Here is a 13,937-nt window from a genome sequence, read left to right on the forward strand (position 1 = left end):
CTATTTATCTACTTGCACTTTGACGGGCTTTCGAACTGCTAGGTTGGCAGGAGCAGGGACCGAGCAACGGGAGCTCACCCCGCTGCGGGGATTTGAACCACCGACCTTCTGATCAGCAAGTCCTAGGCTCTGTGGTTTAACCCACAGCGCCAGCTGCGTCCCGATAGGGTTTCTGTACATTGCAACAAATGGCACCTGTCTTGAGCTACTGAAAATTGTAAGTGCTGCCAGACTATATCGTTCCAGATCTTCCCCAGCCGCCTTGTGCGTGGTATATTTCTGTTGCCAAGAATCTGCTTCACGGAGTGTAAGTTCTGCTGTTTCAGCCGCCCTTTGTGTAGAACTGAACCAATGCGCCACCACTGCAGAGTGAGCTTACCTCGTCACCCAGGTCCGACCTGCTTTCTAACAGAGACTCCATTGCCATATAGTTTAGCTGCAGCCCGTCGTAAACATAGTCAAGCTTGTCGTTCCTTTTCCTGTGTTTCCTTATATACTCATCCAGAATAATCATGACGTCTTTCTGGTACCTCAAGAAAAACTGCAGCGAAAGAAAGATGGCTCACCTTCAAGTTGGGCTGTTAAACTTTCTATTGCAAGAGGCTGGTTAGGGTTGCCCCAGCCTCTTTTCTTGAATACCCACATTCGAATGTGTAACTCTTGTTTCCATCGAAAATCTGTCCGTAACTTAGGTGTTACAGAGATGGCAGCAATATAATATAGAATATAATTTATTATTTATACCCTGCCCATCTGGCTGAGTTTCCCCAGCCACTCTGGGCGGCTTCCAATCGAGTGTTAAAAACAATACAGAATTAAATATTAAAAACTTCCCTGAACAGGGCTGCCTTCAGATGTCTTTTAAAGATAAGATATCTGCTTATTTCCTTCACATCTGAAGGGAGGGTGTTCCACAGGGCAGGTGCCACTACCAAGAAAGCCCTCTGTCTGGTTCCCTTTAACCTCACTTCTCGCAATGAGGAAACCGCCAGAAGGTCTTCGGCGCTGGATCTCAGTGTCCGGGCTGAACGGTTTACAGTCGTACCTTGGAAATCGAATGGAATCCATCCCAGAAGTCCGTTCGACTTCCAAAGCATGGCTTCTGATTGGCTGCAGGAAGCTCTTGCGGCCAATCGGAAGCCGCGGAAGCCCTGTCGGACGTTCGGCTTCCAAAAATAGATCACAAACCGGAACAGTCACTTCCGGGTTTGCAACGGTCGGGAACTAAGCTGTTTGACTTCCAAGGTACGACTGTGTATAGTTTTGTTACAGTGCGATCACATATAATGTGGGACGTTCCAAAGGTTCTGCATATACACAAAAATCATGTATACCCAAAGCTTTGGAGCTGCTCCTAAGGCTAGCAGGTGAAGGGGAGAGGAGAAGAAGAGTTTGGATTTGATATCCTGCTTTATCACTACCTTAAGGGAGTCTCAAAGTGGCTAACATTCTCCTTTCCCTTCCTCCCCAATAACAAACACTCTGTGAGGTGAGTGGGGCTGAGAGACTTCAGAGAAGTGTGACTAGCCCAAGGTCACCCAGCAGCTGCATGTGGAGGAGCGGGGAAGCGAACCCGGTTCACCAGATTACGAGTCCACCGCTCTTAACCACTACACCACACTGGCTCTCAGGGAGAATCACTTCTCCTCCCAGAGCCCATACATCAAGTAAGCCTTGCCCAGCAAGCAAGGCTGGGAGCGTGAAAAACAGTTTTCGCACTGGGGAACTCAAGCGGATCTGGTGCAAAAAGACCTTTTAAGCTCTCCACCTTGATGGATTTCTCACGAAATTTCAACCATCCTACCTTCAATAGTTGAAATTGCGCAAGTTAAATGCATGTAAGATGCAATTGTATTGTATTTTAATCATTTTTTAAAAAGTACAAGTGGAACTGCAGTTTCAAAAGCAAGATACTTGCATGAGCTATTTCATCCAGGGGCTAAGGCAGAAGTGGTCAAAAGCATATTAGTTATGCAACTCAAGTCCAATTTGCAATATATATTTCTTTTTTCCAGCCTGACAGCCAATCCTGTATAAGCTGCTCTCTTTCCAGGGGGATGAGACAGGAGAAAAACCCAGGGCATCGTGTCCCAAAAGCTGTTCTTAACCCAATACTGCATCATACCTTTTGAAGCTTGGTGTCCCTTATCCACTTCTTGACATAAAGTCCTAAAAGAAATTAAGACATTTTAGACCGTTTAGGGAAATGTCTGCCAAAAAGCCAAACTTTAAAAATGCTCCATTTAAAAGTGATTTTTATACTATCTATAGAAAGAGAAAATCCAGACAGCAACTGAGACCAAATGAAATACTTTTATCAAAAGCGTTGGATACCTGGTGCTTCTAGAGTGCCAGTTAGCTTAATAAAATATCTTTCTGTTATAAACAAAAGCATTAAGAACACAATCTAACCGCTGAAAACCCACAGCTAGGAGGGGGTTTGGTCCCAGTGGTTGGTGGCAGGGGCAGGTTTAAATCCCACTCCAGTGCAAGTGACCCCTTATTCCTGCAGGGGAAAGGGAAATTACACTGGTGATGTTTCTGTGGAGAAAGCAACCTGCCCTACACCTCTGAACTTGGGTAGCTTACTAATAGGAATCCCACTGTGGTTGTTGGCACTCTCCTCTCTCAATAATGGGAACACTGCAAATGCAAGAACGAAACAAAAAACTGCCCTATGTATTGTACATGGGGTGTCAATCCAGGGAGCAGATTTGGATATATTTTTATCATTCGTACATACCTCTCTGTATGTCTGTGTGTGCATGAATACACACTGATTCCCCCCTTGGCTGGCACCTCTGTTTCCACCTGGCCTTTAATGCTGATCTACGGCAGTCCCAAGGAATCCCCCTGGGCATGCATCGTCTTCAGCCAGGCTTCCTCAGCCTCAGCCCTCCAGATGTTTCTGGCCTACAACTGCCATGATCCCTAGCTAGCAGGACCATTGGTCAGGGTTGATGGGAATTGTAGTCTCAAAGAAGAAGAAGAAGAAGAAGAAGAAGAAGAAGAAGAAGAGGAGGAGGAGGAGGAGTTTGGATTTGATATGCCGCCTTTCACTCCCCTTCAGGAGTCTCAAAGCGGCTAACATTCTCCTTTCCCTTCCTCCCCCACAACAAACACTCTGTGAGGTGAGTGGGGCTGAGAGACTTCAAAGAAGTGTGACTGGCCCAAGGTCACCCAGCAGCTGCATGTGGAGGAGCGGAGACGCGAACCCGGTTCCCCAGATTACAAGTCTACCGCTCTTAACCACTACACCACATTGGCTCACATCTGAAGGGCCAAGGTTGAGGAAGCCTGGTCTTCAGCGATAATGCAGCTTAGAACCATAGAAATGTAGAGTTGGAAAGGACCTTGAGGGTCATCTAGATTTCTGCATTGGGGGGGGGGGTTGGACTAGATGACCCTTGGGGTCCCTTCCGACTCTACAATTCTGTGAACCTCCTGCAACGCAGGAATAGGAAGCTGCCTTGCACTCAGAGCACTGGTCCGTCTGGCCTTTCTCTACACTGAGAATGGTTCTCCAGGCTTTCAAAAGGGGGCAGCCTTCCCCAGTCCTCTCTGCATATGCCATGGGCGGAGACCTTCTGAATCAAAAGCAGCTGCTCTGCTCCCCTGGGCTATAGACCTTCCCCAGAATCTCAATACTGCAGCACTGCATACGTGGGTCTGTGGCTACTCAGTGCAGTGTGTACATTCTGGCTGAGAACCAGCTCGGAGACACAATTCAGAGAAGACAGTTTTGATTGCTCAGCATGGCGGACCAGCCATGAGGAAAGGCAGCCATAAAGGCACAGATCTAAAAAACTTGTTGGTGAAGCCAGCCATGGCCCATATTGCCGGAGGTGTGTGATGGCCAGTTTACTGAAAATTCATACTGATTTGTCTGTAGAGAGGGATATTACGTCAAGCGAAGGTTACCCCATGCTTTGCGGTGTTTTTTCCTTGGTGGTGGGGTTAAGTAGGTTTGTTGTGCAAGAGTGCCAAATTCGCTTTAATTGTGCGACCTGAGTCTGCAGGTATGTGATTGATTCCCACCTGCAAAACAGCAGCAGTCTGGAAGCAACCTTCCAATGCGGGGCTTTTGTATTGCCGCAATCAACTTCATGCCACACACCACTCACCATGAAGCTCTTTTGTAGCTTTCTGGGTTTCTTGCCTCTCTGACCGAAAGAGTTTTGCCTCACTTTCGATTTCAGAGATATCTTCTTTGAGAAAGGCAATGCCCTGCCGGGGTAAAAACGTTCCCAGAGTGTCAGCACCTGACGTGTCCTTGTTCATAATGTACAACAAGCCTATCACTTCTTAAGTCACATCTTGTTTTTCTTGTGGGAGATTGCAGTCAAATACAACTAGCAGGCATAGGACTAGTTAGTGCACAAAGTGGTAAAGGACCACAGAGTTGTATTGCTAGATAGGCTCAGCTAGGTCACACCCTCTAGAGGGAGGAAGTGAAGCCTTTTGCTCTTCCTTTCTCTCTGCACTGAAAAAGACATGTCTAGGCTTGCTCCCAAGCTTAAAACACATGTTTGAAACTATATTCTGTATTTTCTACACAAGAGTATTTTGCCTATGTTATCCTTGCTGCTGCATGGAACAATGCAGGAATGAGACCTTGAATCTGTAAGTAAATAATTTTAAACTTACTTAACAGTGTGTAGTCTGCTCATTGCACGAGGGGTAAAAACAGGTCAGCTGCTGCGTACAGCTGAAGGGGATTAAAAAGGTATAACAACCTATATTCCTAACGCTTTACTGTGCTGCTTATTTTTGTGAGTTTAATACTCTGCCCTGTGATTGGAGTCCTTGTAAGTACCTGAAAGTACCCTTGCACTCGTTAAACCACCCAACGTTTACCCCTTCAATTCTGGTTCTATTTAGAAATTTCCTGTGACCTAAGAAGGTTCAGATGAAAACATACAAAATTTACAGTGAATATAACATCTCTCCATTCACTTCTATATGCCTCTTTCACACATATCTGCACCTTGTGTACTCTGCCCCAAGGAAACCTGAATTCCACGGGCAGGACTGAATATTTAAAATTTGCATAATTACTGAATTTCCCCAAGCTATCTCGGATAGAACCACACCAGCAAATTCTCTGTAAACTTCAAGAGATTTAAGAAGGAAGCTTGGGCTGGGGCAGCTGGTGATGTACAAACTTTTAAGAAAATGGAGGGATGGCAGAGATTTGGTTTGTGGACCACATTTCAGGGGGAAAGGCATAGCAGCTCCCCCCAAGTTCTGTGTGGAAGGGTCATAGTTCAGTGGTTTGTATGCAATCTCTGGCATCTCCAAGAAGGGCTGGGAGAGATCAGGGTCTGATATCTTGGTGTGCATATGCAGTGAATGGTCATATAGCAGCTGAACGGCAAACAAGTAAATTTTCATGGGCCAGGAAGCCCATGGTGTCAAATGCATGACAGAGGCTCCTAAGTGTGTTGGCACCTAAGGCACCTATGTATCCTGAGTACAGAGGTAGAGAAAAAGAGGGGAATAAATTTATATATATATATATATGTGTGTGTGTGTGTGTGTGTGTGTGTGTGTGTGTGTGTGTGTGTATTACAAAGTGAGGCCAAAGGCAAGAGAGAGCAGCAAATGGGGTCCATCACTGTACTGGGAATCCACAACCCAGTCAAATGTGCAACCACAGTGAGCATGACACTCTCCCTGCAGCCAGCAGCTGCCAAACAGGCAGAGCAAGATCAGCAGGGTAAAATAACGCCTAAGAATGGCTTCCTGCAGTGGGGCAACCATTTCTAGGGTTTGCAGAGACCAAACTGCACAATGCCAACTTTTCCCAGTTTGGCAGCTTCCTGTTTTGGTGCACCCAGAATACATGCATTCCTCGCTACAACAAAAATATCCAAAAAGCAATAATGAAGTCCAATAAACAACTTTTTCAAAGCTCTTCCTGGTCCTTGTATTGGTTTGTGTGTCACGCTACTGTGATATGTTAACTTCCACTTCCTGAGGGTGTGGGCTGTGGTGCTTTATGTGCCAGAGTCAGACTCGGAATACTCACTGCTCTTAATCTGTCGTTTTCTCCGTTCAAAATGTACAGCCTCCTATTAATCTCATAGATGTCTCTCTCAAGGTACTTCAGAGAATGTGTGAAGCTTTGCAGCTGATGCAATGCTTTCTCCCTGTTGGTCTTTATTACGTTCTTTGCATGAGACTGTGAGGAAAGAATAGTTAGTTAGTTAGTTAGTTAGTTAGTTAGTTAGTGAGTGAGCACTGACAGTCTAATAGACACTATATAAAAGGGATGGGGAGGAGGCAGGAAAACAAAGTAGGGCACTAATTCTTCCTATGTTCAGGGCTGCTGCTCGTGCTACTCTAGCTGTGACATCCATTGTTTCCATGTGCAAATGTATCACCATGGGGCAGTCGCCCCTGATACAGCTTCCATTCTGCCCAGTGTCAACTCAAAAAGCACCACCCCAGTGCTTGTGCCAACCAAGGCAGGAGGGAAAAACACCCTTTTGCTGCAACAGCTCCCATGCTGGCACCGAGAAGAGGCCTGGATTCTGCCCGCTGTTGTCACATGATGGCAGCAGGGTCTACATAGGATCCATCAGATCCTACACCAGTCCAGCCCCTTCCTGAAACTCCCACTGGTGGTAGCTTCTCTGCCTGCACACCTTTTGGTCAGGTGCTCTTTGCTAGCAGGACTTCCCCACCAATGGAGGTCACCTGAGGGAGGGGCACCTGCACCCCATCAAACGGGTGGGAGTTTGGATTGCTCTGTTATTTATCCAGCAACACCTTGGGCCTCTCTAATTGGCTCCTGGGATTCTCCCCAGCCACACCCCTCACTGGCCCTCTTTCACATCTTGGGGTGTTTGTGGCCAGCTGGAATGTGTCCTTAAACTCTGATAACCCTTTTCGCCGGCCTGGACGGAAGGCAGAAAGGGATGTGTGAGGGGTTATAGGAACAAGCCTACTATACAAAGGTAAAATACTACAAACTGCATAAATATTTTGTATGTTTTAAATTAGGGTTGTAATCTTTTTACTGGCTTTACAGTTTTATCATTTGTAAATCGCCTTTACTGTAGGTTGTTTCCCCCCTACAATCTAGCAATGTATAAATTTCATGTCAAATTTGTTATTCTGCCCATCACTGATACGCACACACACAACCCCTGCCTAGAAGTTGGAAGGCAGTCTTTTTTTAATAATATTTTTTATTAATTTTCAATTACAATAAACCAATAATAGCCTCATTACAATTCCTAATACAAATGATTCAAATACCAAATTATACAATTTAGGTTCCCCACCCCCACCCCCACCCGTGTGCTAGAATTGATGATTGATAATTTACTTTCAGAATTGATAATTTACTTTCTTTCTGGATTTCTATCTTTGGGCCACAAAAGGTTTTCCTCATCTTAGCTAACGGCCACATTCTGCAGTGGAGCCATCCATCCCATAACCCAGGCCTGAGGAAGAGGCCGTTACTGTGTGGCCTGCTTGTGTGACCTATTTGAATAAGTTGCATGCTGGGCGGTGCCACTTCTCCATGAAACTGGTCCTTCTCACCTTAAAGTTCCCAAGTGACCAGCTTAATTAACTCCATCAGCAAAATAACGTGGAGATGATGGTCAGCATGTGATGTAGTCGTGTAGTATACTAGATGTGCTTAAACATTAGGATTAGGTCTGCAGCTGGTCTGCAGCTTCAAGTTGTGTGAATATTTACCTCTGGGGTGCTTGGATAAGGGACCAAGCATCACAGAAGCCGAGCTGCCAGAAATCTGATGCCCCCCAAAGCACAGATCACACCAGAGTGATTACCTTTAGCCTGGTGAGTTTGGCAGTCTCCTTTGTCGACTTGTCTATGCACTTAGTTAGTGTGAGCATCTCTTCCTGGAGTTCTAGAAACAAAACAGGAGGAGGAAAGACTCCATTTTACTTAAGCTAATATAAGCCACAACAGCAGCCAAATAACCTAGTAAGGTAAAGGTAAAGGGATCCCTGACCCTTAGGTCCAGTCGCGAACGACTCTGGGGTTGCAGCGCTCATCTCGCTTTATTGGCCAAGGGAGCCGGCATACAGCTTCCAGGTCATGTGGCCAGCATGACTAAGCCGCTTCTGGCGAACCAGAGCAGTGCGCGGAAACGCTGTTTACCTTCCCTCCGGAGCAGTACCTATTTATCTACTTGCACTTTGACATGCTTTCAAACTGCTAGGTTGGCAGGAGCAGGGACCGAGCAACGGGAGCTCATCCTATTGTGGGGATTCGAACCGCCAACCTTCTGATCGGCAAGTCCTAGGCTCTGTGGTTTAACCCACAGCGCCACCCACGTCCCAAATAACCCTGTATGATCTCTCTAACAGAGACCAGAGAGGTGCAGAAGCTTTTCATTACACACAAGTTCAGATCTGCCTGCTCTATCTTAATTCCCATATCTGAGAATTACTCTAGTCCCTAACATTTTCTGCAGCTGCCTATGGCAGGCATAGGCAAACTCAGCCCTGCAGATGTTTGGGGACTACAGCTCCCATCACCCCTGACCACTGGTCCTGTTAGCTAGGGATGATGGGAGTTGTACTCCCAAAACATCTGGAGGGCCGAGTTTGCCTATGCCTGGCCCATGGATTTTCCTCTTCTGAGGCAGCAGGGCCCATATGCAGTCAGGAAGGTAGGGGGTACAGCCAGCTGTCAGTGCAGGAACCAGGAACAAGGAGGACAGTCCATTATATTGGGAGGCAAGGAGGCAGACAATACAGATCCAGGGTTCAAGAGAAGAGGATCAAATGGAAGGCCTGCAGGACCATGGACAGGTAACTGAGTGCTAGAGACGTGCTCCACCCACATGGTTTAAGTTCCTCAAAGGTAGTGGCCTCTTGGCTCTGTGTCTAGCACTCTGACCCTTTCCCCTAACTTGCTGCATTCTCTGCGCCAGGAGTGTTCCAGGCCCTGAACTTCGTAAAGTTAATTCAAAGTTTTGAAAGTTAACTGTTTTTACCCAAATCCATCTCAAATCTAGCCAAGGGAGTGGAGAGCTCACTGACCTCTAACTGTGCCTCCGAAGAAAAGATTTAAAACCCGGCCTACTGAACAGTCTTTTGATGGCTAACTTGCTGGTGGATTTCTTTTAATAGATTTGTTCTTAATGGCTGTGTTTTTAAGATTGTAGGCTGCATTTATAGTTGCTTCTATTGCGTTTTGATGTTACGAGCTGCTTTGATTACCCAGTGGGGTTAAGAAGCAGTAGTTGTGTCTTGTACATAAAATATAAACCCCCGAACATCACCCCACAGGAAGCTGCCTTGAATTGGGGGGTAAACGTATTAGTCCACCTGGTCCAATGCTGTCTGCTAAGATTGGCAGCAGCATTCCAGGTTAGCTAGAGAGGGCAGGGATGGCGCCAGGCACTTCAGCTGAGAAAGCACGGGCTCCATCCCTGACCTATGTCCCCCGACTCCTATCTGCAGAATACAATATACTAAGAAGGTTTGGGGGAAGAGGAAGCCTGCGCTCCCTTGTGCTCATTATTGCTCTGTGATGTCATGGGATGTACAAAGTTTAGAAACAGGCAGGAGAAAAAGCTGCTGTCCTATGGAAACTACTCAAGGCATACCGTCATACAAGTCCTTCCGGATGGTATATTCAGCATTTAGTTCCTCCAATTCCACTCTCAACTGCTCCGAAAGTGGGACATTAACTTTCAGTTGTTCTTCCTTTTCCTCTGTAAGTTTTGTTACGGTATGATATTCGTTCTTTAGAGAAAGGACACAAGGAATGAACGAAGAGGCAATGGGCTTCCTAAATGGTCTGATGAATTGAACAGCTGGCCTTTCCAAAGTGTTTGGGATTCTCAAAACAGCACAGTTAAGCCGATGGGTCTCAAACCCTCGGTGAGTTAGGGACTTTCCCTGCACGTGAAGACAGACTGTGGCGGATGGAATGGATGAGACCCATAGTGGGTCCAACAGTTAAGAAGGCAGTTTCTGCACATGCTGTAGAGGGAAGTGAGGGGCAAATGGAGCTCCCCAGCAGGGGAAGGTAGCCCATCTAGGAGAAGGAAAGCTCTTATCCTAAACCTTCATGGCCTTGCAAGATATCCTTGGGAGAAGAAAAGGATAAGGAGTAAACCCGACACAAATCTGGAGTTGGGTCCCTAAAGTGGTTGGACGGCGCCTTTTACGCCTCCTTCTGGCAACTCCTGCAGCCAAGGTGGTGCCAGATATACTGCTTTGCTTTCCTTTGGACCTCATCAGTAAAGCCAAGAGGTGGGTTTTGTAGTCTGGGAAGCTCAGGACCTCCATACACACTGTGCCCCGGGGTGGTCACTTTGGTGCTGCAAGCACAGCAGTCTGACTTCACCCTTGGAGGCACACTCCATTGTCTCTTGAGACAGACAGATGCTAACAAGGCAAGCAATAGTGACATATTCAGATGGGTTGCTGGGCCAAACTTTCCAACTGCTAGATGACCAGAGGTCATGGGTATATATTTCTGCACCAGCTTTGATGAAGGAAAGAGCTGGTAGGGAAGCCACTCTATCTGTCTATCTATCCATCCATCCATCCCAGTGTGAACCAACCTCAGCAGGACATCTGCCCACACAGCCCCTCCCCTCCCTAGGACTGAACACCCCTCCCCCTGCATATCCAGCTGAGCCTCCTTCCCACAGACCACTGCTTGCCCTCCATGCCCAGTCAGGCGTCTCCCATCATCTTGATGCTCAGGCATCTTTGCTACAGACCAGAGGTCAATATTCCTTCCTGGCTGCAAGTTTAGAACACTTCTTCTGACCCCCTCACACATGCAGCAGTAATTTATACAGAATGGGTGGTGTTGAGGCATGCCATGGCAGAAGGGCCCTTAACCCTACCAAAGCCATGTCCTCAACAGGTCAGTATCTGCTGCGGAGTGTGGTGGAGACTCTATGGGCTACACTTGGAACCTCTAAAGTTGGGAGAATCTCTGCCCTGCAGGCCAACTGGGCCCACTAAACCTCTGAATTTGGCTCGGAAAACACACCCATGATGTCAGTTATCTGACATGATACTATGTCGGGCACAGAGATCTGTCCTCTCTAATCTCAGCACTAAATCACATAAAGGGAACATGTTACCCACTAGATGCCATCATCCCAGCCCATGAATATGCTGGTTGGGGATAACGGGAGTTGGAGACTTACATACAATACATTTATGGCACATAACAAAAAGATGGCTCTCTTGCCTCAAGTTTAGTGATTTCCGCTTCCACTTTGGCATCACGTTTTTTGTAGTAACCTTGCCTTTTAAGCAGTTTGCTGGCAAGTTGCTTGGCCATGTCTTGGGTCTTCAATAGTTCTACCGTGAGTTCTTCATTCTAGTCACAGGGAATAAAAGCAAGGGCATGGATCATTTCTGCTATTCTTGGCCCTCAAGAGACTAGGAGGCACAATTTGAGCAGACTGAAAAGGAACTCTGGGCTTCTGTATACAGTGGTACCTCGCAAGACGAATGCCTCGCAAGACAAAAAACTCGCTAGACGAAAGGGTTTTTTGTTTTTTGAGCTGCTTCGCAAGACGATTTTCCCTATGGGCTTGCTTCGCAAGACGGAAGCGTCTTGCAAGTTTGTTTCCTTTTTCTTAACAGTTGCGACTTGACTTCGAGGAGCAACTCATAGAACGCGGTGTGGTAGCCTTTTTTGAGGTTTTTAAAGACTTTGGTGATTTTTGAAGCTTTTCCAAAACTTTCCCAACACCATGCTTCGCAAGACGAAAAAAATCACAAGACGACAAAACTCGCGGAACGAATTAATTTCGTCTTGCGAGGCACCACTGTATTCTTGCATTTTCTGTTGGAAGCTGCCCATATGTAAGAAGTGTTTGGGAAGGGAGCACCTAACTCACAGATCTGGTGCTATCACATCTAGTCTGGCTCTAAGCATGATGCAGTTTTGACTGGCAATTTCAATCAATTTCTATGGAAGAATTGATGAGAAAGCAGGTTCTGCTCCACAGCTGGGCTGAGAGAGGACTTTGGCTCCTCCCATCCCTAAGCATGCTTGTTTTCTTGAACCAATGGCTTCAAGTTACAAGAAAGGAGATTCCAACTAAACATTCGAAAAAACTTTGACAGTAAGAGCTGTTCAGCAGCAGAGCAGACTCCCACAAGAGGTGGTGGACTCTCCTTCCTTGGCAGTTTTTAAACAGAGGTTGGATGGCCATCTGTCATGGATGCTTTAGCTGAGATTCCTGCATTGCAGGATTCTATGAACTGTTTCCATTCAAGCTGCCCATTGTAAGGACAATGTAACTTAAGGACTGGTCCTTGAGTTTATTTCCCTCTTCCTGCCCTATCCCCTTTTCCTTTTGTGCCGTGCCTTTAAGATTGTAAATATTTGAGCATGGGTGGTCCTGTCTTTAATCTGTGTACAGTAGGAAGCTGTTGAATACTGAGTCAAACCATTGGTCTGTCTAGCTCAGTACAGTTTGCACTGATTGGTGGTGGCTCTCCAGGGTGACTTTCGCACCATATGCCATATGTACATACGTAGAAAGCACAAACTTTCTACACTTAGGATGTTTTGCAGCTAAGCTGAACCCACTGACAATGTCGCTAAACTAGACCATTTGAAATGGCTTGAAATAAAGACTCCTGGGAAATACAGCACAGATATACTGCATGTTTCTGTGAGGAATCAATGCACCCCAAATAATAATAATAATAATAATAATAATAATAATAATAATAATAATAATAATAATAATAATAATAGAAATAATAATTTATTATTTGTACCCTGCCCATCTGGCTGGGTTTCCCCAGCCACTCTGGGCGGCTTCCAACAAAGACCAAAAATACACTAAAATAAAATGCTGAGTGGCAGTGATAATTACCATTCCTGTGAAATAGTGGGGATGGAGAATGTGTGTATTTAAATGTTAACCAGGGAGAGCACAAGTCTAGGTTATGAAACCCTGCTATATTCCAGGTTTCACTTCACCTGTAGAAAATGCACGTAGCCCTGTGATTTCATTTCAGGCACATAATGGGTATCTGACTGGAGCGGGTCAGCAATAAATCACACCACGTAAGTGGAGTTAACTCTTTACCAGAAGGAAGAAAGTATGCTCAGGGGTGCCAGGCCTTATGAACACAGCAACTCTTTTTGGTAGATCTTGCCTCTATGAGGCAGTTGTGGAGACTAAATGTCCCCACCTTCCCACAGCTGCTTAAGGCTTCTCCTCTCCTGGGTCCTTCCCAAGCAATCTGAGACTCCACTGGCAAGTCTGTCTTTGCTCCTCCTGCTTCATGCCTCTCCTGGTCCTGGGAAACTTGCATCAGCCTGACTCATCTCTGCCTCTTGGCCTTCCTCCTCCCCTGCTTCAGCTTCTGATCCTGGACTTCTCTCTGCCACAGACTCCTCCTGTTCACCAAGCCCTGTCAACCCTTCAGTTTCAGACACCTCCTCCTCCCAGTCTTCCCTTTCCGACCACTCACTGTAGTTCCAACCCCAATCCCTGGGCTCTGAGCCTTTGACCTTTGGGGGTTCCCCAGCTGGTGCCACCCACCATTCCGTTGCATCAAGCCAGTCCAAGCCAGCATCATACCTGCTTTATTAAGGTATTAAGGTGCATTTTACCAGCGTCTGACTTTTCCTTTGAAGTGGTCAGTAACTCTTCCTGATCATTCGCAACTTTCTCATACATGGCTGTGATTTCAGCAAGTTGGTTCTGAAGCGTTTCTCTGGCAGGAAGAGAGCCACATGTATTAGCCATCACAGTGTTAAACAGAACGGTCATTTAGAACAGTGATGTTGGGTTCGGTCACCTTTCTTGTACAAAGGATCTTCTGATGCTGATAAAGTTTATGGTAACAACACAGCAGTTGCTGTAGCCTTATTGGAGTTCACTGATTGGGTCTGCGTTGCTCCGGGACAGGAGGAAGTCAAAATGACACCAAGTTGGTTCAAAGAAA

At 46.3% G+C, this 13,937-nt stretch overlaps 1 protein-coding gene across 2 annotated transcripts in view; it reads right to left on the reverse strand.

Annotated features, from left to right (window-relative positions):
* Nucleotides 1-13,937, reverse strand: part of CCDC175 (coiled-coil domain containing 175) — a 38,408-nt gene that overhangs the window by 2,472 nt on the left and 21,999 nt on the right. For both annotated transcript variants that reach the window (XM_081191962.1, XM_081191963.1), the window contains exons 12-19: nucleotides 13,571-13,706; nucleotides 11,209-11,340; nucleotides 9,599-9,737; nucleotides 7,809-7,888; nucleotides 6,032-6,184; nucleotides 4,125-4,227; nucleotides 2,126-2,169; nucleotides 380-541 (exon numbers count right to left, since the gene is read on the reverse strand). In XM_081191962.1, the coding sequence (XP_081048088.1) occupies nucleotides 380-541; nucleotides 2,126-2,169; nucleotides 4,125-4,227; nucleotides 6,032-6,184; nucleotides 7,809-7,888; nucleotides 9,599-9,737; nucleotides 11,209-11,340; nucleotides 13,571-13,706 (949 nt within the window). The remainder of the gene's footprint in view (nucleotides 1-379; nucleotides 542-2,125; nucleotides 2,170-4,124; nucleotides 4,228-6,031; nucleotides 6,185-7,808; nucleotides 7,889-9,598; nucleotides 9,738-11,208; nucleotides 11,341-13,570; nucleotides 13,707-13,937) is intronic.

The sequence above is a fragment of the Podarcis bocagei genome (genome assembly GCF_964188305.1).
Source record: "Podarcis bocagei genome assembly, chromosome: 1".
NCBI lineage: Eukaryota > Metazoa > Chordata > Lepidosauria > Squamata > Lacertidae > Podarcis > Podarcis bocagei.